The sequence below is a fragment of the Synchiropus splendidus genome, chromosome 1 (assembly GCF_027744825.2).
Source record: "Synchiropus splendidus isolate RoL2022-P1 chromosome 1, RoL_Sspl_1.0, whole genome shotgun sequence".
Taxonomy (NCBI): domain Eukaryota; kingdom Metazoa; phylum Chordata; class Actinopteri; order Syngnathiformes; family Callionymidae; genus Synchiropus; species Synchiropus splendidus.
Window position 1 is genome coordinate 37,442,462 of NC_071334.1, and position 23,945 is coordinate 37,466,406.

Here is a 23,945-nt window from a genome sequence, read left to right on the forward strand (position 1 = left end):
TAAGCAGAAAAACACAGTATCTCCTATCTGAATTAGTGGTCAACATCCTTTACAAGTACTTTTGATCAAATCTCTGTGAAAGATGAGAGTCATGGCCTCCTCGAGCTAGCTGAATGGAAGAGAGAGAGAGAGGGGCAGAGAGAGGAAGGGGGTGGAATTGGGTAGTTCACCTCAGGAGGTGCTTGCTCCTGAGGTGAGAGTGGGAGGGTCTCTCCAAATCCCTTGTGGGTTGTTTTCATACACTCACACACACACCCACGCGTGCGCGGACATATCTTCAGTAGTTATGAGCCAGTTAACAACATTGAAAGGGAAACGGCAGGGCGGTGTGCTGTGAGAGCACTGGTATGCTGACTTGTCTTTTGTGCTGGAATGATAGTTGTTGGACAATTGTGTGTTTGAATGTTTGTGTGAGATGCAGGAGACACACTTGCACATGTGTATGGACGAAAAAAAAGCTTATGGATGTGATAATTCCTTTGCTTAAATGCTTGTCACAACAAGCACTTTCTCCGTGAAACGCACAGGGAATGGCAAACTCCACAATCGCCTTGGATACGTCTGACTAAAGGACCATGACCGGGGTAAGAGAGGCCATTTTTTTCACACTTAGTTTTGATGATTGACCGTATTCATTGTTTTATTATTTTTTTATTTCGTTTTGTGACATTTTCTGAGCTCATCTTCAACCTCCTACTGCTTCTTATTGTTAAACACTGATTTAACATGTACCTTTTGTAATGCTATGCACTGCCTCATCTCGAAAGCTTGTCACATACACATCTAAGAATGCCTGTAATTAATCATAAATAGCTGTGATATGTTTTTCTGACATTTCATATGATCTCTATTAGTTATAGATGCACATGCACTCCACTAGACACCTTGGGGTGCCTTATTCTATTATTGTACTGGTCATTTAATCAACTAACATTAAGTTCAATTGTCACTCAAAAGTATAAGTAACTGGAATTTCCTTTTAAAATCTAAGTAGTAGAACAAAACTGAGTTGTATGTGGCTCACCATCAATAAATTCACGATAGCTAATCCATGAAAGGCCTGTGGAAGTGTATCTGCTTCTGACATTAACCATGTTAGCATCTCCTTGGGCAATGCTCTGCCCCCTTCTAACTCCCTATACCCCCAAAGAACATACACTCACCAAATAGTCATCACATCTCTTCTGCATGGCTACCAAAACGCTTGAGAGGTTTTGCCAGCCAAATGTAATAAGATTGTCAAGAGGCAGTGAGGGGAGCAGGAGATCACATATTAATCAGTGTTGCTGGGAGCCAAATTCTTCTAGACTCAGTATACTTACTTGTTGCCCATACGCGTTCTAGTCCTGAGCCAAACATCCCTGTCTAGTTCAAAATAGGGAACCACACTGACCAGGAAGACAAGTGAATACCTGTGTGCCCTTTCCATACAGGCTTTTTGGCATCATTACCTATGGACAATCTCATGGACAATCAGGTGATATTTTTATGTTTCAGCATGGTGTGTGTGTTTGTGTCCTCTTGTAATTGACTGTTAGATGTTGGAGATGTTATGAATATGTCAAAATGCTTTGACCGGTCAAATCCACATAGCCAGCTTGTACATGTTTTTTTGAGAAAGTGACAAATGCAATTTTACAAATGTAGCTATTTCCTTTGGACTCTTCGCATACAGCGTGGTATGTTCGAATAGAATAGAATCGAAAAGAATCAGATAAACTGTCCTGTGTGTCTGTGTGTGTGTGTGTGCAAACTTGTATAGCTATACAATTCTTGGAAACACGTTTCCTTGTGGGGACATTTTGCTATTTGGGGCTGTTTATGGGGACCTTTTGCCGGTCCCCACAAGGTTTAGCCACAATTTTAGGATAAAAATATTACTAACTGGGACATTATAATTGAATTTAAGTTTGCTTTCGAACTTAGCCATGTGTTTTGGGGGCAAGAAGCTGAGGAAAGCATCAAAGTCAATGAAATGTCCCACAAAACATAATGTGCATATATATATATATATATATATGTGTGTGTGTGTGTGTGTGTGCGTGTGCGTGAATCACCCAGCTCATGAATGCACATGCAAAATAAAAATATGGCAAATATAAATAATATGAAATAATGTAACAATTCATCAAATCATGAAAATAAATTACTTTAGTTTGCATTATCATAATCACGTTTTTCTGTTTGAAAAAAATGGCTCAAGCAGGTTGGGTTCTCCTCCAGGTATGCAATATAACCATGTCAGCTAGAGGTATGATTCCCTGTCATTTAGTTAACTTTTAATTATCTTCTCCATCACACGCTTGTGTGTTTCAGAGGAGGACACAAAGACAAAATTGCTGTTTTCTTGCTCTTTTCTGCACTCTCTGTCACTTTCACACATCCACACACATGCACGCACATATGCACATGTTATGCTTTTATGTTTTGTGGGGACATTTCATTGACTTTCCTGCAAATAGCCCTAAATAGCAAAAGGTTATAATGATCTCGTTGTTTTGAAGACTTCATCCTCAAACTGAGGCTTAACCTTGTGGGGTCCGGCAAAAAAAGAGCTCCACAAAGGCATATGGGCCCAACAAGGATGTGTTTTCCCCAAAATCAGTCCTCATGAGGACAGATAAGCTGAAAGACAGACACTCACTGATATACAGAGATGACAAAATAAAATGAATTGCATTCTCCTGTAGACATTGTAAGGGTTTTTATCAACACCAGCAGTATTTGGAGCCAAAACCGGGTCTTTATATATTTCCAGCATGTAATTCGTGCAACATAGAGAAATCCTTTGTAGATGCAGCTTTACACATCGGACATCACAGTCATCAGTGTCTTTTTTTTTTGGTTTTGTTTTGTTTTGATTTTTTTCTTCGAAATGCACTATTGGCCAAAAATACATTTTTCTTGTCTTAATAAAGAACAAACGAAACCCAGCGCCGTGAAATGCAACATTTTTTTTTTCACAACAAATGCAGTTGCAGCACTGTAACAGCCATTTTCCTTTGTTGAGACAAGAGTGTCTCCTAGGCTTTTGCAAATAGAGTCACTGAGCAAAGCTCCATGACGGCCCCAAAAATGAATTAATTGATGTGTGAATGTAAGTTGGGACTTTTAAAATGCATGCAAACAAAGTAGTCCAAATCTGGGAGAGAAATGATTTTTTTTCTTCATCAACCTGGATAATGCAGTAAATAGCACATAACAGCCTGCATGTAGCTGTTTAGCTCGACTATTATCAGACTGGGTGATGTGCGGCTGCATGAGCTTAAGCTATGCAATGGAAGTAGATAAACTGCTCCTCAGATGTGAACATGGTCTAAAATACAAAACACTGAGTCTTTGTCGATGTCTGCAGTGAACACATAAAAATGAAATAAGCCACATTGTTACTTGTGATGACACAAATGTGCGGATCTGTCTTCAACCACCTTCACTCAAGTCATCTTGATCATTAGATCTCAAAACAGGATAAGAGGATGTGATTTGTTGGTTTAAGGAGGCAACATTATCTCGATGTCAGCAGCTGCTAGCGTGATTGCAAACCAATCTCTGCAGCATGTAAACCGGGAGAACGGAACACAAATGAACTTGTGGCGTTATTGAGGCTACTCTCGACATTTAACAATGGTGTAGTAAAAATAGGAAAATACTGTATCACGGATGCCAGCGTCCACGACGTGGGCATTATAAAAAAAATATCACCTTGGCATTTGGGGCACCACCTGAGATAAAGTTATCAGGAAACTATGAAGATAATTTATTATAGAAAATTAATTAATAAAACAATCTAATCATTGTCTTCATCTGAAGTCACTACTTAATTGTCTTGGTTTAATGCCCTTTACCGATCAGAGGCTCGAAGATTGATTATAATACAATTTAAAGTAACGCAAGTACGACCAGGGTAATTTTATAAACGCATTAAAGACAAGCAGAACAGTTTGAACAGGGAAGAATATGCAATGAGACGAAATGGATATGATCCCTTCATTATCGCGGTGGGAGTCAGCCGTGATGTCAAAGTTGTATCATACGTGTGCGTAAACCTGATAGGAAAGTTTGACTTTCTCGTCTAACTGTCAAACTCAGATTACTAAGAAATGCATGACTGCTTGCATGACTGTCTCGTGGGATGGATTCTTAGCATCAACCTTTCTTTTTCTGAGAAACATACTTTTAAACACATCCATCTACAGATCCGTCGACTGTTCCTTCTGAGGCATGTGAGCCTGAGTGAGGGTGATGCGCAGGTCGAATTTCAGAGGTTCCCGCATCGGGGCCAAGATGAGTTGAGTCCTTGTGATGATCCGGAGATTGTGGCTGGTTTCTGGTGATGAAAGTCACTCATACACTGACTGGTGTCTTGTGACACCCCCAGCCCCCTTTTGTCACCTGAGTGTACCTGAGGGAGGGGTAGAGTGAGGTTGAGTGACTCCCGGGAGTCGGCATGCATTTAGCCAATACTACAGGAACCAAGGTTGGTAGAAACTAGCTTCACGAGGGAAGTGTCGTTAGGAGGGTGAAGGTGAACCCGGTTCACCTTACATTGTTTTCGTCCCGAAGTTTGGATTTTGGACTACTTGAACAAGAGTAATTTCAAGTGAGAACTGAGGTAAATCTTATTCTATTCAAGTTCAGTTTATAACATTTTTTGACAGACATAATACAACTTCCTGGTGGATGGAACAGGCGTGTCTAAACTAATTAGGAAAATGTGTGAAGGTCTTTTTTATTTTGCTTTTTTTTATTTTTTTAACACATAAAATACATGAAAGAGGAGAAGAGGGGGGAGAAAGGAGATGAAAGCAGGACCGACGAACATATGAAAACAAACTATCACAAAGACGAAACATGAGAGAAATTATAGTTAACCTTTGAACTTGTATCAAGGTGGAGCCATATTATATTAGTTTATGAGCCATATATTATTATACAGTGATTAAACGACTCCTTGAGATCTTTTATTTTTCGGAAGGTGAGGCAGGCGAAAAAAAAAAAAGTTAGAACGTAGTCAAAGCTTACCAAAGTAATGAGCAGGGTGTCGGGCCCCAACCAAACCCAATCAAATGGGTTTCTTATGGCGGTGTCGAGGTCTTGCAAGACTGAATTGACCTGGACCAAATCAATGGTTTGTGTTGTGGAGATTGAAACATTGGGATATTTAGGTCTAAACTCCGTAGACAGTGATTTAGGCAATATAATTATTTTTACAATTACTCTCACGTATTCATTAGACATTTACTGCTGATGACGGGAATGGTTAGATGGAAGTCATGCAGATGATTTCAGGCTGACAGAAGGCGCGGACACAAGATTTAATTGATAAATTTAATACAAAAATTTACAATAAATACAGACGACGAAGACAGGAACTGAAGGCGCCGGAATCAAAACATGAATCGGGAAATACACAGAGGGACTAGGGAAAAATCTGCAACAAAAGAGAGGTGAATTAGATTTCAACCTTCAATTTCGATTTGCCGAATGACAAGAAGTGACCATCTAGCAGCCTGGAATCCACGAAAAGATAGCCACAGAGGAGTTGATGACGGGATGAGCTTCGACACGCGGAACAGACAAAGAATAAGAGCACAGTGTGGAACGTGACATCATCAGCTGTACAATCATTTTCATCATTTGCAATCGTCCAGCTTTGTTGACACACCTGTGGTCCCTCATGAATTGATTCAAACAGCTTGTGGCTGATACCTGACTTGTCTGCCCAGAGAGCCAGTGCCTCATCCCATGTGGGAGTGTCTTGAAGCTTTCAACTACCTTCCGTTAAGAGGCAGTATGTGTGCTTGTGAATGGAAGGCTAGATGTGGCAGAGAAAGGTTTCAAAGTTTGAGTTCGAGGGCATTTTCGGGTTGCTATACAAGTCATGTCTCCCGGACCTTTCAGTCTCGGCCACCGTGCTGCAGGAAGCTGAAGGGTAGGAGTCTCGTTCTAGTGGCAAGGGTTGGCGAACTTAGGCCTAAATTTTGAGAAGTTGGAAGTCTATCAGTGGCTTAAACCTGTTTAGCAAATCTTTGCTCATGAGCAGAGGAATGTTCTTGTCTGGTGACACATAAACAGGGTGGATCACAGTCATTGGTCCGATGGCCCAGTGGCCTAGTCAGGAGGGAGGCTCCTTAAAGGTACGTTCACACCAGCAGTTACATTTTAGTTACACCAGCAGTTGTGGATGGTGGATTTAACCACCTCCTCCAGCAACGTCGCCTGGATGCGGTCGCTTAGAGCGGTACTTCAGACGGAACCGCTGCCAGATGGACGACCTATGGAAAAACAGTTACTAGTGCACCACAGCTGCTCGTTCAAGAGCGATCCACCTATTTGAACAGCGCAAATCATCTCTGCAATAAAACAAAGCTGTAGTCAACTCAGTTTTTTGACATTTTGCATCAGACTTTCGATTTTGTTTTTTTTTGGTTTTTTCTGTGAAGCCATTTTCCACATAAACAAATGTTCATTGTCAAACCTTTTATTTGCAAAAATAAAATCATTACCTCATACATTTATGCTATTCAATACACCCAGAATGATAATCGGACCTGACATGAACTACGTAGTTGTGTCTTGAAGGATCATCCCTGCAGGAAAGAGGGAAGGGAGGTCAACATCCGGTTCCTTTAATGAGACTCTGGCTAAAAAGAAAATAAATTATGGGTCCAAATGATCCAAATTTCTACAGCTCTTGTTTTGCTTGATAAAATAACTTACATTTTAAATGTATGTGCTCTCTCATTTGTGTTGACAATTTCTGCATTGAAAGAACCAGGACCTTGAAAACTATCTCATCTTCTGAGCTGGGTTTGTGGAGGGAGTTCATTAGAAGATGCTGGAGCTCAGCATCAACTTCCGGTGACCCCTCCCTCCGCTGGTCCCTTCCTTCGGTGTCCTGCACATAATTGAAGTTGAGTTCAATTACATCCTATAGTGACTAGTAGTAGTGCTAGTAATCACAATCGGACAGCAATCGCGTTAACCTAAAGCAAGTTACAGTATGTCACTATGATAGTTTTTTTTATATTTAGACAGAATTCAGATTGTCACCAATGAACTAACAACCTACCTCATGATTCACCTTTTGCTGCTGCTGCATCTCCAGTCATTTTCTCCGAGGTCTCCCATGGATATGAAGGGCTCCAGAAGACAGAGGACGTCACTTCACTACACTAGATGCTGCTGACCACTCCGCTCCTTGGTCACCTTCCTCCCCTCACGTAAACAGACCCTTCCACTTTTCCTGGACGTCTCATCTGAATAAATTAAATCATAAACATTAATTAGTAGCCTGTCGCCATACATACGTAGTTTCTACAGTTGCTGCAGTACATTCACTATGTGAACTAGGTAGACACTGCGCTTAGACAAATATAACTAAAATAAATACTCACCAGGAACGCCACCGTTGTGGCAGACTTTCCCACGAGACAAGATTCTTCCTATTTATGCCCCGGTAAAATTGAAAAATGGACAATTTGTGTCACTCAGGAAGGCGGAAGGTCTGCAAGTAAAAAACTGCAGCAATTAGATTTTCCTCCTCCTGCACACGTCACTTGAGGATCTGGTCTCTGATTGGTCAGCGCACCTCAACTGGCCGCTGTCGAGATAGCCCAGTCGTGTCGTCTTGATCCATCCTTGATCCATCCATCCTTGATCCATCCACCTATCCATCACGTGGGGGCAGGCCATTACTTCATTCATGTGATGATGGTTTTGGAGAAACATGCTTTTGAAAAGGTCTTCCTCCATCTTCTGTACATTTTTGTCACTGAAGAAAGCTTGACGGAGTCTGTGATAATACTGAGTTGGTGGCACATTTCTGCCTTGTTTGACAGCAATAGCTGACAACAGACCAACTGAAGCCTCTGGGCTGGCATATTCTTTTAGCATAATTTTGATTAGGACGTCAAAATCATTTTGGACAACTGATGGCTGTCTGTCAATGACGTTTCATACCTCCCAGGTTGAGAGAGTTTGAGGAGGTAGATTTTGTCGTGCGGTTGCCTCTGGGAAACTTTGGAGGCGTTATTCAATGTCCCTCAGATCTGATCTGGTCTCTGTGTTACCTCCTGGTATGGGCTCCAGCCGAGGTATATTGCCAGCCAGTTTGTTGAGGACAGTGGGACCCAAGCCCTGTGGTGTGGCTCTGTTGCGTGGCATTGCGGCTATATAACCTTCCCTGTGAGGAGTGTTATCAGGCCAGTCAGGGAAAGCAGAGTCATGGTTTGCCTGGTATCTGCTGGCGCCCCAGTGAACGGTCCACTGAGGAAAGGGATTAAAAGATTTCAAGGAACCTGCTTGTGGGATCTCAAAATGTGAGAGCACAGATATTGGATCAGATCATGGTCTGTGGGCAGTGTCTCTAAATCTTTGGAGTTCTGTTTCTCTGTGTTGCAGCTCATCTCTCGTTCTGTTAAGGACCTCTTGGAGTTGACTTGCATGTTCCTCTTAGGAATTTACTTTGCGGAGGAGCTGGTCGACCTTTCCTAGTTCTTCCTCCTTTTCTCCCTTAAGTGTGTCGACCTGACTCTGAAGGGATTGAACTTTGTCAGTGGTTTGTTGTAATAGCAGGCTTTTGTTATGGTCATTGAGAAGTCGAATGTAAAGTGCTTCTTGTTTGTTGGTGTTTGTTTCCTCAATGCCTCTGACATAGCTTTGACTTCAGCTGGTGCATCAGAAAGTTCTTTCTGCCGCTTTGTTAAATTTGCCTCCACCCGGCTGAGTTCCACCTGAAAGGTCAGTGACTCAGTCTGGGTGTCGAGGGGGTCTTGAGCTTGCTGATCTCTGATGACCTCATGGTCAGTCAGATCTCAATTGATACACCTCTTGTCTAAGCTCCTTGTAGTCTTGTCTCTCTCACTTGTTTGAGTTTGTTGAATTATGTTATTCGGGTTATTGAGATAACTAAAAAGAATAATTGATTAATTTAGGTGTGTTCCTCTTAACAGAGTCAAACTCTTACTCTTAGAAAGAATCTCAAAGGGTTTACTTGGTTTCTACAAGTAACTCAACTTCGGTAGTAATTAAATGACGAATTCAATTGATGATTTGTCAACTTGGCAGTAGGATTAAATTGTGTTGCTTACTGACCTGACTGAGTTAGCTTGGTCTATTTGTTGTGAAAGTAATGTTTGCAACAGTGATGTTTTATTTAAGCAGTTAGAAAGGCTAAAATCTTCAAAGGTGTCTCTGCATATGTATTTTTTAAATTGCAAATTATTGCATAATAATAATAATAATAATAATAATAATAATAATAATAATAATAATAATAATAATAATAATAATAATAATAATAATAATTATTATTATTATTATTATTATTATTTATGTATGTATGTATGTATTTTTGTACACAGGTAATGTTGATATCTTTTGGGTTTATATGCTTAAATTCCAATAATTTAACTTTGGGTTGGCGACAACAGGTGGAGCTTGAAAGCTGGATACAATTAAGGTATTGTGGTGCAAGAATCTGCAACTTCAACCCGGTCTCAAGGCAATTTGTTCATGTGATCACAAATATTTTATCTTTTGAATCGTATAAGGGGCCACAGACCACCACATCAACCATTCTCACCTGGTCCAACCTGCCTGCACTTTTCTATTCACCTCTTTTAATCTGTCCATCAATCTCTATGACTGGTCTCTAAAACCTTAACTCACCCTCCAACAGTAAAAAAATGTTCATGAAAGCACCTGTTGATGAAGTTTTGAAAAACACTTTAACATTTTTAAGGCGATAATTTCATTCACACATTACTTATTTCTTCTTTGGAGTTTCAATAGAATATATTGTTTTTATTTCATGACATTCAGACATGGTTTTAATATATTTATTATATTCAGAATTTTATTCAGTTTTTCCAAATTTCTCAACAGTTTGCATCAAGTGTATATATTTTTTTGGGGGGGGACAAGACTTGCACCTGGTTCTGCTGCTGGTTGGACTTTTCTATGACAAACATCTTTGCGCTGATCACATGGTTCCATGTCATTTCACAGGTTGTTGGGTGTGTTTAAGTGTAAGTAGATTAAATAGGGTTATTTATCACAAATGAAATCAAGAGTAATGACGCTTAGGCACAAGACGAAACTGAAACCAGATTGCCCTGGACAGTTGAGTCTGGACTAAGTACTTAAAATCCTCCACCTTCTTTATCTCTACATCCTGTAACTTCACCTGTCCACTTGGGTCCCTCTTATTCACACACATGTATTCCGTCTTACTGCGGATAACCTTCATTCCTCTCCTTTCTAAGGCACACTGCCACCTCTCAAGCTTATCTTCCACTTGCTCCCTGCTCTCACCACAGATCCCAATGTCATCTGCAAACATCATCGTCCAAGGGGTTTCTTGTCTAACCTCATCTGTCAACCTGTCCATCACCATTGCAAATAAGAAGGGGCTCAGAGCTGAGTCTTGGTGCAGTCCCACCTCCACCTTGAACTCCTCTGTTACCCTGCAGCACACCTCACCACCGTCTTACATCTGGCACACTTGCGCCACTCAAACATACTTCTCTGCCACTCCAGACATCCTCATACAATACCACAACTCTTCTCTTGACACTTTTCACGCTTTCTCCAGGTCCATAAAGACACAATGGAGCTCCTTCTGACCTTCTCTGTACTTCTCCATGAACATCCTCAATGCAAACACTGCATCTGTGGTGCTCTTTTTTGGCATGGAGCCAAACTGTTGCTCACATATGCTAACTTCTGCCCTTAGTCTACTTTCCACGACTCTTTCCCATAACTTCATCGTATGGCTCATCAACTTTATCCCTCGATAGTTGCTACTACACTGGACATCGCCCATGTTCTTGAAGATGGGCACCAGCACACTTTGCCTCCATTCCTCAGGAATCCTCTCACTCTCAAAGACCTTGTTAAATGTTCTAGTCAAAAGGTCTACTACCATGTCTCCTAAACATTTCCACACCTCCACGGGTATATCATCAGGACCCACTGCCTTTCCACTCTTCATCCTCTTCAATGCCCTTCTCACCTCAGCCTTACTAATCTAATCTGCTACGTCCTGATCTACGATGGCCACGCCTTCTACTCATTGTTCTCTCTCATTTTCCTCATTCATCAGCTCTTCAAACCCTTTCCATCAACACACTTTTGTTATCGGTCAAAACATTTCTCTCTCTATCCTTGATCACCCTAATCTGCTGCACGTCCTTCCCATCTCTATCTCTCTGCCTTGCAATCCTGTACAAATCCCTCTCACCCTCCTTACTGTCCAACCTCGCATACAAGTCCTCATGGGCACTCTGTTTGGTCATTGACACCACTACCTTTGTCTTTGCTGGGCCTCCCTGTACTCCTGTCTATTCTCTTCTGTTCTCTCAACATACCACTTTTTCTTAGCTAACCTCTTACTTTGTACACACTCCTGCACTTCATCGTTCCACCACCAAGTCTCCTTATCCACTTTTCCTCCAGATGACGCACCAGGAACTCTTCTACCTGTCTCCCTGATCACTTCAGCTGTAGTTGCCCAGTCATCTGGAAGTCCTTCACCACCCAAAGCCTCTTGCAGTCTCCCCCTGAAAGCAACACAAGCCTCTTCCTCTTTCAGCTTCCACCACTTTGCCTTCTTCTCTGCCTTTGCCCACTTCACCTTTCTCACCACTATGGTCATCCCGCACACCATCATTCTATGTTGTCAGGCCGCACTATCACCCACTACTACTTTACAATTACTAATCTACTTGAAGTGACATTGTCTACACAATATGTAATCCACCTGTGTGCCCTTACCTCCACTTCTGTAAGTCACCCTTTGCTCCTCTCTCTTCTGGAAGAAAGTATTGACCACAGCCATTTCCATCCTTTTTGCAAAGTCTACGACCATCTGACCTTCAGTGTTTCTATCCTGGATACCAAACTTTCCCATCACTCCCCCGTCACTTCTGTTTCCTGCACCAACGTGTCCATTGAAGTCTGCCCCAATGACCACTCTCTCACCTCTGGGAATACTCTCCTGTAGTTCATCTATTTCACTCCAGAAGGTCTCCTTCTCCTCAAGGTCACACCCCACCTGTGGGGCATAAGCACTAACTACATTGAAGACGACCGCTTCAATTTCTAACGTGAGACTGATCACTCTGTCCGATACTCGTTTCACTTCTAGAAAACTCCCACATTCAGAGTCCCTTCTCTCAATCCTATTCTCTTGTCTTTCCCCTTCTCTCTCTGTCTATTGATATGCCACCCCCCAGTTTATATAGTTCTCACGGGTTGTGAGTTAAATTTACACTTTCAGAAGTGTAAATATTTTTACTCTTTGGTGGAGTTAACTTTTAACACTGTGTTGTTTAACATATAAAAGTGGACTTTTTACACCATGTTGTTCTTTTGTATTATTTTTCTGGGTTAAATTCTCACATTTCTAGTGTTACTTTCAACACCAAAAAATGTAATTTCGATTCATTATAGGTGTTGTTTTTGCTCAATTTATTTCTATAAATTCCACCTTTCGTTTAACACTTAAAATGTTTAGTTTTTTATTGATTTATTTGTGTCATAACCTCTCACATATAAATAATTAGACAGATAAAGATGTTGTGGTTTTTTCTGTGAACTGAATACAATGATTTACTCACTACCACTCAATTAATGTAAAGCAGTTAGTCAAAACTATAAACACATTTGCATTAAATTCAATTTTTTGAGTTTGCCACCTCCAATCTCAGATAAATCTTTGGATTTTCTTTCGCATCATATTAATACACTGATTTACACTGAAAGCTTTACTTTTTGTACTCATTTAGAAATAAAATAAGAGTACAATATATAAGTTCTCATCTCCACCATAAGCACTTAGCAAATCGAAAGGCTTATAAATAACCAGACTGTCTGCTGTGATCACATCTGCCTAGTTGCTTTCTTGGTAGGCATGAAAAACTGAAATGGTCCACTAGGAGCTTGCTCACAACAAAGAAAACACCATTGACCAAAAGGATCTTATTTATTCTATAAAACACAGACACTTCCTCTTCACTTCCACCACAAATGACAAATCCTGTCCTGTACTCTGATTACCCAGTTGGTAGAGAATATATTTCCTAGTTCAGCAGTTGACAAAGCTCATTTTCTTCATCTTCATCTTTCTTCGTGGTTTCCCATACTCAATATTTTTAAAAGGAAATGTCTCCCTGACATGACATGCTTTGGAAGTCTGGTGTTTTTTTGTGAGTGATTTTGTGATGGTCTTGAAGTTTTTTATAAAAGCCTCTGTTTTGCTTCCTACTTTTTTGATAGAAGACGGGTAGTGTAACATAAAGTGATGTTTAGAGAGGTTAGTTAGTTACTACCTGGATACAGCCTTTTAAAAAAGGCATGATGTTCCATTATTAAACACTCTAAAAACACAGTCATTCCCAATGTGACATGCGGAGAGAATATGATCTTTATTATCTGTAATAACAGCAACAGCAAAGTCCAGTTTAGGTTTCGCTCTCAAGTCAAATGCATAGATTCGAGACAAAATATCCTTTTTTGACATAAACGTTTCAGTAAGATACTCTAAGAGCCACTTAACTTCATACTCCTCTACGCCTTCTAGAAATTTATTAAATTATTAAATTTAGGCTATTAGGCTATTTAGAGTACAGCAAACACTGATCATTTCTTGTGAGTCTGAATGTAGCTCATTGTAATGAATTTCCAAAATCTCTGTCCCACGCAAAATAATCTCTTGGTCATCCTCACTGTAAGCATTTTGGGCATCATCTTTGTCAACTCATCACAAACGGCTGAAGTATCGTCCATTGAAGGACTCTACAAAACCCATTATCCCATGCATGCCCAAGTTGTCCTCAGGTTACCTGAAAAACAGCACCATAGAAAAAAGCAAATTAAGGCCATGACTCTCCAGTATCTTGATGTCATCTAAGGGGTTGCAAAATAGGATCAAAGCTGTATTTTTTCACATATTCCGTGTGGAACTAGGCAACCAAATGAATGTTCCTCACAGCAGAGTTGAATTTTGGAATTGTGGAAGATTTCTGAGAATAAAATACAGAGCGCCAATCATGTGAACACCACGTTTCAACCCACTGAAGGTTAGTTGTCTCAAAAATTATCATAATAAATTTGGATTTGTCAGGAACTTTGTTTTTTTGAGAACAATGGATGTGTCTTAAAAATGATCCATCACAGAGGTCTTCATAGCGATTGATTTTCAACACATGATTCTCCAAGCAGTTTACACATTTCAGTATTGCGACACATTAATTTTAATTTTTGTTTCCAAAATTGGTATGTAAACAAAAGTATCTTTCACTCCCACTTGATCATAAATACGAGTTTCTTTATTTCTCAGTGTCATTTCGAGTTCCGACAGTTTTCTCTAGTGACTCCACAACCCTCATTTCTCACTGAAATACTACATTCTTTTAGTTTCAGTATTAAAATTAACAAAAGTGTTTTCAAAGTGCTCAAGTTCATCTTGTAATGTTGATCTCATTGGATCATCGGTAGGCACAGTAGACAGTATGTCATTCTTAATTTGAGAATGAAGTTCAGTTGCAAAATACTTGAGACGCCATGCTAAGTATCCATTGCTCTTTTCCCCATCATAGAAGTGCTCTATAATCACAGAAGTACTAAATCATCAGACTTAGAGAAAAGTCAGTGAAGGCTACAGGTATGTTGTAAACACCATTTTAGTTTAGTATTAAAGCAGCTGTAGGCAGGAATGAAAATATTTGCTTTTGGCGGAGCCACAGACAAATGAGTGTAATTGCAGGCTGTTGTAAAGCAGGGTCTCAGCAAAACAGCAAAAAAAATGCCATCACAGATGGCAATATACACAACACTGTCCATCTTAAAGGCAACTCTAGAAGCACCTATCATTTAATCAGCGATTGAACTCCGTCATGCAGCCAGTGAGGAGAGGCAGGATCCAGCGAGAGGCGGAAGCAGCTACAAGACCGAAGGACCCAGATTATAAAAACTTTATCTTGACTGCACGTTTCAGAATGTGGCAAACGGGGCAGCTTGAACATTTACTGACCAGTATCTTTTAGTTATGAGAAATAAATCATTAAGATGCAACGTCATCAGGGTCTCTCTCCCTCACATGTCCGGGTGTAATGCATGGAATGCACACTTCAGTTCTGCGCGCAATGGACATCAGTCATTGTGATGTTTCTTACGGCATTATTCCGTAAAAAACATGGTGAAAACCCTCATGTTCATCTCATCGGCTGTCATCTATTTACAGCACTGTAGAATAATAAAGACGAAGAAGCAGCATTTTTCCCCTCACTTTATTACATCGTGACATGTGTTTCAAATAGGAGCAGAACAACTGCAATTAGAGCGTGAACATCAAAACGATGAAACAGGATGATGAAATGTGCCGCTGGACTCTCACCAGCTCCGAGCAGGTCTGCCGATCAGAGGACTCAACGGCAGCAGCTACAGATAGAACATGAGATATAGCATGTTACACTTGTCCGTAAACATTGCAATTGACAGTGAATCGCCTATTTTTATGTCTGATAAATGCTAGCCACTAGTGATGGGTAGATGAGGCCTCACGCATGGTTTCGACACAGTGACACACTGACACTGTGTTGACATTGTGTTGCTGAATACTGACACCTGGTGGACTTCAAAAATCCCTGCAGGAAACAGTTGACAGACTCAACTGACACTGATTTGATGAGCTATTGCATCCAATACCATTTACGTATTTGCATTCACATTTTCTTGTTCCATATATGTAATTTAATTAAAAAGTATCTTTATTTGAGACAGTTGATAAATTAAGAGAACATCTGTCATAATATCTAAACCTAAGTGAAAGTGCTGTGAATGACAAGTGACCAGTGTTTTGTAATTGAGTCTATTTCGTTTCTTTGACGCAATTTCTCCTGCTTTGGAGAATATGCGTTTGCATGGCACAGAAGATGCTGGTGTGCATAGGAACTGGTTCGCTAATAAAAACAGATGAGGGAAAGTGGACTGCATATTCTTCCAATAATTAAGTGGGTCCTCGGTATGTTGAATGTTACCAGGTGTTAAGTAACGTTCCACCTCTGAGTTTGTGTCTGTTGTCGCATTAGGCCTCATCTGTCCCACTTCGTGGTCAAAGTGCTGCCACAGGTCATCTAAAAAAAATTGTTTTAATTGCATTTTAGCACATTTTCCAAAAATGAAAATCACATAACAATAACGAACAACATGCCTGATGGTTTTGCAGTCGGCAGTGAAGAAGGTCCTTCAAACCTGAAACTCGCCTCTCTCCAGACAACTCCACTGTTCCTTGATGGAATGGAGCAAGCACTAGAAGTACTTCCCCTACGATGGTGAACTCATCAGCAGTCAGTGGAGTCAAATCTGTCTTTAGAGAGGCCAGAGATACCCACACTGGTTCCCTCTCATGATGCAGCCTAGACAACATTTCATATGTACTGTTCCAGCGTGTTGGCACCTCATTGATCAGTTTCAGACTTGGTCGTCCCATCTGTTGCTGCACCTGAGCAAGCTTCTCCTTGGCTGTCGTACTGGAGCGGAAATATGTGACTACGTGCCTAGCTTTGTGTCTGATGGCTGTCAGTGCAGGGATCTGATCACAAGACTTTCTAACTAATACATTTAGACTATGTGCAATGCAAATTGAGTGCCGAATTTGGAGCCGTCTGATGGATGCAATCGTGTTTGGAGCAGTCAATACGTTTGAAATACTGATGGAATAAACTGGCTTTGTAAACTACTACTTTATCTAAAACAAACCTTTCTGGTTGGCAAAACATACGAGGGTTGAAGGACCTTAAGAAGTTCCTTGAACCCTTCACTCTCCACAGTGCAGTGCTTGGTCAAGCATCTCTTTCCTGGAAGCTTGATTGTTAAGCACAAATCAATAAGAGTTACTGATATCCTATCTTTCAACTGAGAAACTGAGAGAAAGCAAGATAATGTTTGTATACCTGGATTTATCCGGTGTGTCTCAGCAATGAGGAGGTGTTTTTTGTTGGTGTAAGACAATTCTGTCGCAAAATGCGACATTTTACCTGTAAAAAAGTAATGTGGATAAGATAATAAGAGTTATTTTGAAAATAATTTCACTAGAAAATATGAGAAGTGGGTAATTAAATAAAGTGGGTATCGATATAAATACCTTATTTTCCGGCAGAAGGTCAAAATGATCCCACATGGCAGAAAATTTACGTTTTCCATGGAGGTCTTCCATCTTTGACCGCAATATTCGCCAAGCAATGAACGCGTCAATAACTCAATGCTCGTTTTGCGACTCCATCCCATCAACAGATGCGCTTCCTTATAAACACAGTTTGGCACGAAACTGCCGTGTCTACACAGTTCCGGCATTGGTCACGTGACTATCTTAAAGCGGTACACGCATCGACATGGAGTTTGCCCTGGGAGCTTGGCTCACGCATCGGCGCATCTGTGCCACTGGACCATCACTACTAGCCACATTATGCTTAGCCACGGACGTTAGTGTCGGAGCTAAAAGGTTTTGCTGGATATATCGACACTATATCATGATAAACACAATAAAATTACTAACGGACACTTATACATTTGTTATCGTCTGAAAAATAAGTTCCCCACATTTGATAACACATTCAAGACCTGTAAGCACAAAGAATGCCTTCCAGGCCTTATTAGCATCGTGGCTAATTGGTTCGGACAGCAATATATTCACTGTACACTTCGAATACGACCAACAGCAACACCCATAACTGTGGTAGAACGTGAGCCAGTCATTTTCGCTGGCAGTTAATTCATTGAAAAACTATTTTCACCATACGCAAAGTATATAATTTTAGCACCACAGTTCATCTGTTTCGCTACCAACATAGATACACTACACTTATATAAAAACAACAAGCATATAGACATTTGTTTCATGGTTTGGCTACACAACAGAGACAGCAGTGAACACAAAATTGACTTACAAGTTGAGTAGAAACATTGCCACTTTAGAATCAGAAGAAAATCCATTGGTAGCTCTCTGTTCTCGCCAGGCTGTAAATGCACCTCCTATATTGACTCTTGTCTGAGATCTTGCTCTGTCGGTTTCACGCTTTCTCTTCATGGACTCCTCACTTTGAACTCTTGCTTCTGCCACGGTGTAAATCACAAGTGTCAAACCGGTCCTCAAAGGGCCGCAGTGCGGTGCAGGCTTTTGTTCCAACCGATCAAGAGGACACCTAATCACCAATGAGGTGTCTGAAGACTGTAATCAGTTGATCGTCAATCTGGTGCTGTTTGTTTCAGCTGACACCTGATTGGTTAACCTCTTTGTGCTTTCAGGGGTAGAACAAAAACCTGCACCCACAGCGGCCCTTTTGCGGGCCTCGCTCACTGCCGAGGTAGCCCTGCCCTTTTGCCGTAAAGTGTTGCGGTGGGGGTGGAGTTGGGGCTGTGACGCCACTGTCAGAACATGACTGAGGCGGGCCGCCAGGAGAAAGTTACATACTCCAAAGGAGCGTTTAACAGAGAACTGGAGAGTCTGGCTCCGGGACTTTGGACTATTCAAAATGAAACCTGTCGTCTCGGGAAATCTGAAAATAATCTATGTCTAAATATTACATATTGCCGCTTTAAAGATAACAACTGCATATTTACATATTTCAATGATTCTTTGTGCCTCCCAGTACTGACATAGAAACAGTGGAGAAAAAAGATGGCGCCAGTGTGTAGGGCTAGCTGTTTGCTGCTCCTGCTCCTAGTGCTCCTTACTAAGGAGATCAGCTGCCTGATTGTTTATGATCGCGAAACACTAGTCAGTTTACAGTTTTCTCTCAAGGAGAACTTGATTTCGTGCCTCAAGAAAGAAAAATGTTTGCCCCCTGTGTTGTTTGGAATCCCGGCCTACCGGCGAAAACGCAGATGGGGAAAGCGCACCGGATGCCTCATTAAACTACGAGCGCGTCTGCTGTGCCCTCAAGTCATCCGTGCACTGGATTACAGCACCATCCATCCATCCATCCATCGTCGTCCGCTTATCCGTTGCCGGGTCGCGGGGGTAGCAGCTTCAGGAGGTCACGCCAAACGCCCTTCTCCCGAGCAACATCCACCAGCTCCGACTGGGGGATCCCGAGAGGCTCCCAGGCCAGCGTAGAGATATAATCTCTCCACCTGGTCCTGGGTCGACCCCTCGGTCTCCTCCCAGCTGGCCGTGTCTGGAACACCTCCAATGGGAGGCGTCCAGAGGGCATCCTGATGAGATGCCCGAACCACCTCAACTGACTCCTCTCAATGTGGAGAAGCCGCGGCTCTACTCCGAGCCTCTCCCGAGTGACAGAACTTCTCACCCTATCTCTAAGGGAGACGCCTGCCACCCTTCGGAGAAAACCCATTTCAGCCGCTTGTATCCGGGACCTTGCTCTCTCGGTCATGACCCAAAGCTCATGACCGTAGGTGAGGGTCGGGACGAAGATTGATCGGTATATAGAGAGCTTTGCCTTCTGGCTCAGCTCTCTCTTATGGACAACAGTGCGGCAAAGGGATTGCAATACCGCCCCTGCTGCCCCAATTCACCGACCAATCTCCAAATCCCTAATCCCCTCACATGAGAACAACACCCCGAGATACTTAAACTTCTCCACTTGAGGCAAGATCTCAGTCCCTACCCGGAGAGAGCAATCCATCCGTTTCCGGTTGAGAACCATGGTCTCGGACTTAGAGGTGCTGATCCTCATGCCAGCCGCTTCACACTCTTGGCGAAGACCAACCCTCACTGGGAATACATCGGACTTGCATCCAAGTATACGAACACAACTCCCGCCCCGGGAATACAGAGACTGAACAGCCCTCAGTAGAGAACCACTCACCCCATACTCCCGAAGCACCTCCCACAACCGATCCCTGGGCACTCGGTCATACGCCTTCTCCAAGTCTACAAAGCACATGTAGACGGGTTGGTCATACTCCCAGGAACCCTTGAGAACGGTCGCAAGAGTAAAGAGTTGGTCCGTAGTTCCACGGCCAGGATGGAACCCGCATTGTTCCTCTTGAATCCGAGGTTCGACTATCGATCGGACCCTCCTTTCCAGCACCTTGGAGTAGACCTTACCAGGGAGGCTGAGGAGTGTGATGCCTCTGTAATTTGCACACACTCTCTGGTCCCCCTTTTTAAATAGAGGGACCACCACCCCCGTCTGCCACTCGTCCGGTACCGACCCAGATCTCCACGCAATGTTGAAGAGGCGTGTCAACCACGACAGCCCATCAACACCCAGAGCTTTCAGCATTTCAGGACGAATCTCGTCAACTCCCGCAGCCTTGCCACCGTGCAGTTTTTTGACTACCACAGTGACTTCAGCCCGAGAAATTAACAAAGACTGCCCATCAGCCTCCAGCTCTGTCTCCCTTACAGAGGGCGGAATATCCGGATTCAGGAGTTCCTCAAAGTACTCTTTCCAACAGCCAATTACATCCTCTCTTGAAGTCAGCAGCAAACCATCCCTGCTGTAAACAGCTTGAATGTTCCGCTGCCTCCCCCTCCTGAGGTGCTTGACCGTTTTCCAGAAGCGCCTTGGTGCCGATCGAAAGTCTTCCTCCATGGACTCGCCAAACTTCTCCCACACCCGCTGCTTGGCCTCAGCAACAGCCGAAGCCGCAGCCCTTCGAGCCAGACGGTACCTTGCAACTGCCTCAGGAGTCGCACAATACATTAGGTCTCGATACGACTCCTTCTTCAGTCGGACGGCTTCCCTGACCCCTGGTATCCACCAAGATGTCCTTGGGTTGCCGCCCCTTGAGGCACCGATGGTCTTCAGGCCACAACTCGCAACTGAAGCCTCAGCCATGGCGGTTTTGAACACCGACCACTCATGGTCGATGTCCCCAACCTCCACAGGGATGCGTGAAAAAGCTTCCCGGAGGTGTGAGTTAAATGCTCCTCTGACGGCTACGTCCTCCAGACGTTCCCAGTTCACCCGCACTATCCGTTTGGGTTTACCCGGTCGGTCTAAAGGCTTCCCCCGCCATCGGAGCCAGCTCACCACCAGATGGTGATCAGTTGACAGTTCTGCTCCTCTCCTAACCCGAGTGTCCAGAACATGTGGCCACAGGCCAGATGAAACGATCACAAAATCGATCATTGACCTACGACCTTGGGAGCTCTGGTACCAAGTACACTTATGAGCCTCCCGATGTTCGAACATAGTGTTTGTGATGGACAAACCATGTCTAGCACAGAAGTCCAACAACAAACAACCATTAGGGTTAAGATCAAGCAGACCGTTCCTCCCAATCACGCCTCTCCAAGTTTCTCCGTCATTGCCCACGTGAGCATTGAAGTCTCCCAGGAGGACAATGGAGTCACCGGGTGGGGTCTCACATAGGACCCCATCCAGGACCCCCAAGAAGGCCGGATACTCCGAACTGCTATTCGGTGCATACGCACAAACAGCAGTCAGAGCTTTCCCTCCCCGAAGCCTAAGCCTCAGGGAGGCGACCCTCTGGTCCATCGGAGAGAACTCCAACAAACAGGCGCTCAACCGGGGGCTTGTGAGTATCCCCACTCCCGCCTGGCGCCTCACACCATGAGCAACACCCGAGAAGCACAGAGTCCAGCCCCTATCAAGGAGCTGGGTTCCAGAGCCCAAACTGTGCGTGGAGGTGAGCCCCACCAGATCTAACTGGTAACGCTCCATCTCCCGCACTAACTCAGGTTCCTTACCCCACAGAGAGGTGACATTCCACGTCCCCAGAGCTAACCGATGCAGCCCAGGGCCTCTGCGCCAGCCTTCTCTCCTTCCACTGCCACCCAAATGACAGCGCACCTGACTCCTGGATTGCCCTCCACAGGTGGTGAGCCCATGGGGCAACGATGGGATGGATGAAGCATGGTCCACGCTGCTCTTTCGGGCTGTGCCCGGCCGGGTTACGTGGGTCGCCCGGCCACCAGACGCTCGCTGACGGGCCCAACACTCAGGCCTGGCTCCAGGTGTGGGCCCCGGTGTCCCTCCGGGCCGGGTACTCCTCATCCATTTTCCCTCCTCCATAAAGTCGTCTGGACCGTACTTAGTCTGACCTCTCATCAGGGACCTGTTTGTCAAGGATGATCCTACCAGGAGCACAAGGCTCCCGACAATATAGCTCCCTGAATCATTGAGGTACTCAAACCCCCCCACCACGATAAGGTGACGGTCCATGGAGGAGGATTACAGCACCATCTTCATATATCTCAGCGATCCATGGTTCCAGGTGGATATTATCTGCCGTCCGTTATGTCATCTGATGGGAGGCCACTGCCTTCGCTGCCCGCCTCGCCTCATACACCGCCGGGTGAATCCGTTGTACCTACAGCTACTGCCCTGGGCTCAGGAACCTACCAAGACTCAGGTTCCTGTCCCATCAAAGTTTGGACTAGTGAATGCACAAAACATTTGTTCTCCGGGATTATTTCAAATCACGTCATCAAGATCTTCTCTGTGTGACGGAGACGTGGATGACAGCTGGAGACACCAGAGGGGGAGGAATGGCGATCGTTTTTAACAAGGATCTTAAGTGCAAGAAACTGTTCCTAAGTGACTTGGTGAGCAACATCTTCGAGGTGACGTCAAAGGACACATACTCGAGTTGGTTTTCTCTTACGGTCTGCCTGTGTCCAACCTGGTGGTCGAGGAAACAGTTTTTACTGACCATTGGTCGGTCATATTTGAGGCTCCAGTATCCACAGCTGCTTCAAAACCTCCTGCAACAATTAGATGCTGTCGCTTTATTAACTCCTCCAACACCAGTCAATTTTCATCAGCCATTGAAGATATGACTGTGCCTGCATCAATTCAATCAGATACTGAACCACCTGGTTTAACTCCTCCTGTTAATCTATACTAGACGTTGTTACACCTTTAAAAACTGTTAAACTCAGGCCCAGGCCTGAACCCTGGTTTAATAGTACAATCCATGCTATTTGGCAGGACTGCCGTGGGGCTGAGCGCAAGTGGAGGAAGAACAAGCTGGAAATGTCTAAACAGATCTATCGACAGTGCTGGAGAAATTATCAGGTTTCAGTTCAAAGGGCTAAAAAGGGACTACTTGTCACAGGTTATTGTATGCAGCCAAAACAATCCACGTGTCCTGTTCAGTACCTTGGATCCTCAATCCTCCACAGGCTGTCTGCTCAGACTCAACCTCTGACAACTCTGATCGGTTTTTAGAATTTTTTATTGATAAAGTTGCCACCGCCAGGGCTTCTATTGCGATTCCAGACATCGATCCTCGATTGATGTTGTTGGTCCAGCTGTTTTTGACCAGTTTGAACCTATAACTATGACTGCTCTCGAAAAAGTGGTCGGACAAATTAAACCATCTGGATCTCCCTATGATGTAGTGCCTCCACGCCTTGTCAAAGATGTTCTCCCAATGATTGGTCCGCCGGTTCTTCAAATTATGAACAGCAGCCTTGCATCTGGAGTGGTTCCCAATGGTTTTAAACATGCGACAATACAGCCACTGTTAAAAAAAACAGGTCTGGATCCCTCAACCATGTCAAATTACAGGCTTATCTCCAAAATTCTGGAGAAAGTAGCTTACTTGCAACTACAATCCTTTTTAGATGATTTTAATATTTTAGGGGCTTCTCAGTCTGGTTTTAGGTCTTACCACAGCACAGAATCTGCTTTGCTGACAGTTTTTAATGACATATTCTTAACTTGTGATGCTGGAGAACATTGTGTGTTGGTTTTGCTGGACCTTACCTTTTGATGCTTTTGATACAGTCGATCACAACATTTTAATTTTGTGCCTCGTCCACCCGGTGGGCATCGCTGGGTCTGTGGTTTAAGTTGTACCTGTCCAACAGAACCATGAACGTAAAATTGTTGGACTGTGAATCCTCCACTTCATCTGTTTCATGTGGAGTTCCTCAGGGTTCCATCTTGGCCCCTCTACTGTTCTCACTTTACCTTCAGCCACTTGGAGCCATCATCAAGAAT

The 23,945-nt window shown here is 43.3% G+C and overlaps 1 protein-coding gene across 4 annotated transcripts in view; it reads left to right on the forward strand.

Moving 5' to 3' along the window:
* The first annotated feature begins 266 nt into the window (after window positions 1-266).
* bnc1 (basonuclin 1) overlaps window positions 267-23,945 on the forward strand; it is a 63,381-nt gene continuing 39,702 nt past the window's right edge. For 2 of the 4 annotated variants that reach the window (XM_053886241.1, XM_053886267.1), the window contains exons 1-3: window positions 313-345; window positions 528-584; window positions 1,434-1,477. In XM_053886241.1, coding sequence (XP_053742216.1) covers window positions 1,454-1,477 — 24 coding nt within the window. In that variant the 5' untranslated portion in view covers window positions 313-345; window positions 528-584; window positions 1,434-1,453. Of the gene's footprint in view, window positions 346-527; window positions 585-1,433; window positions 1,478-7,108; window positions 7,224-23,945 lie in introns of all 4 variants that reach the window. The other 2 variants (XM_053886257.1, XM_053886249.1) reach the window with 2 other exon arrangements.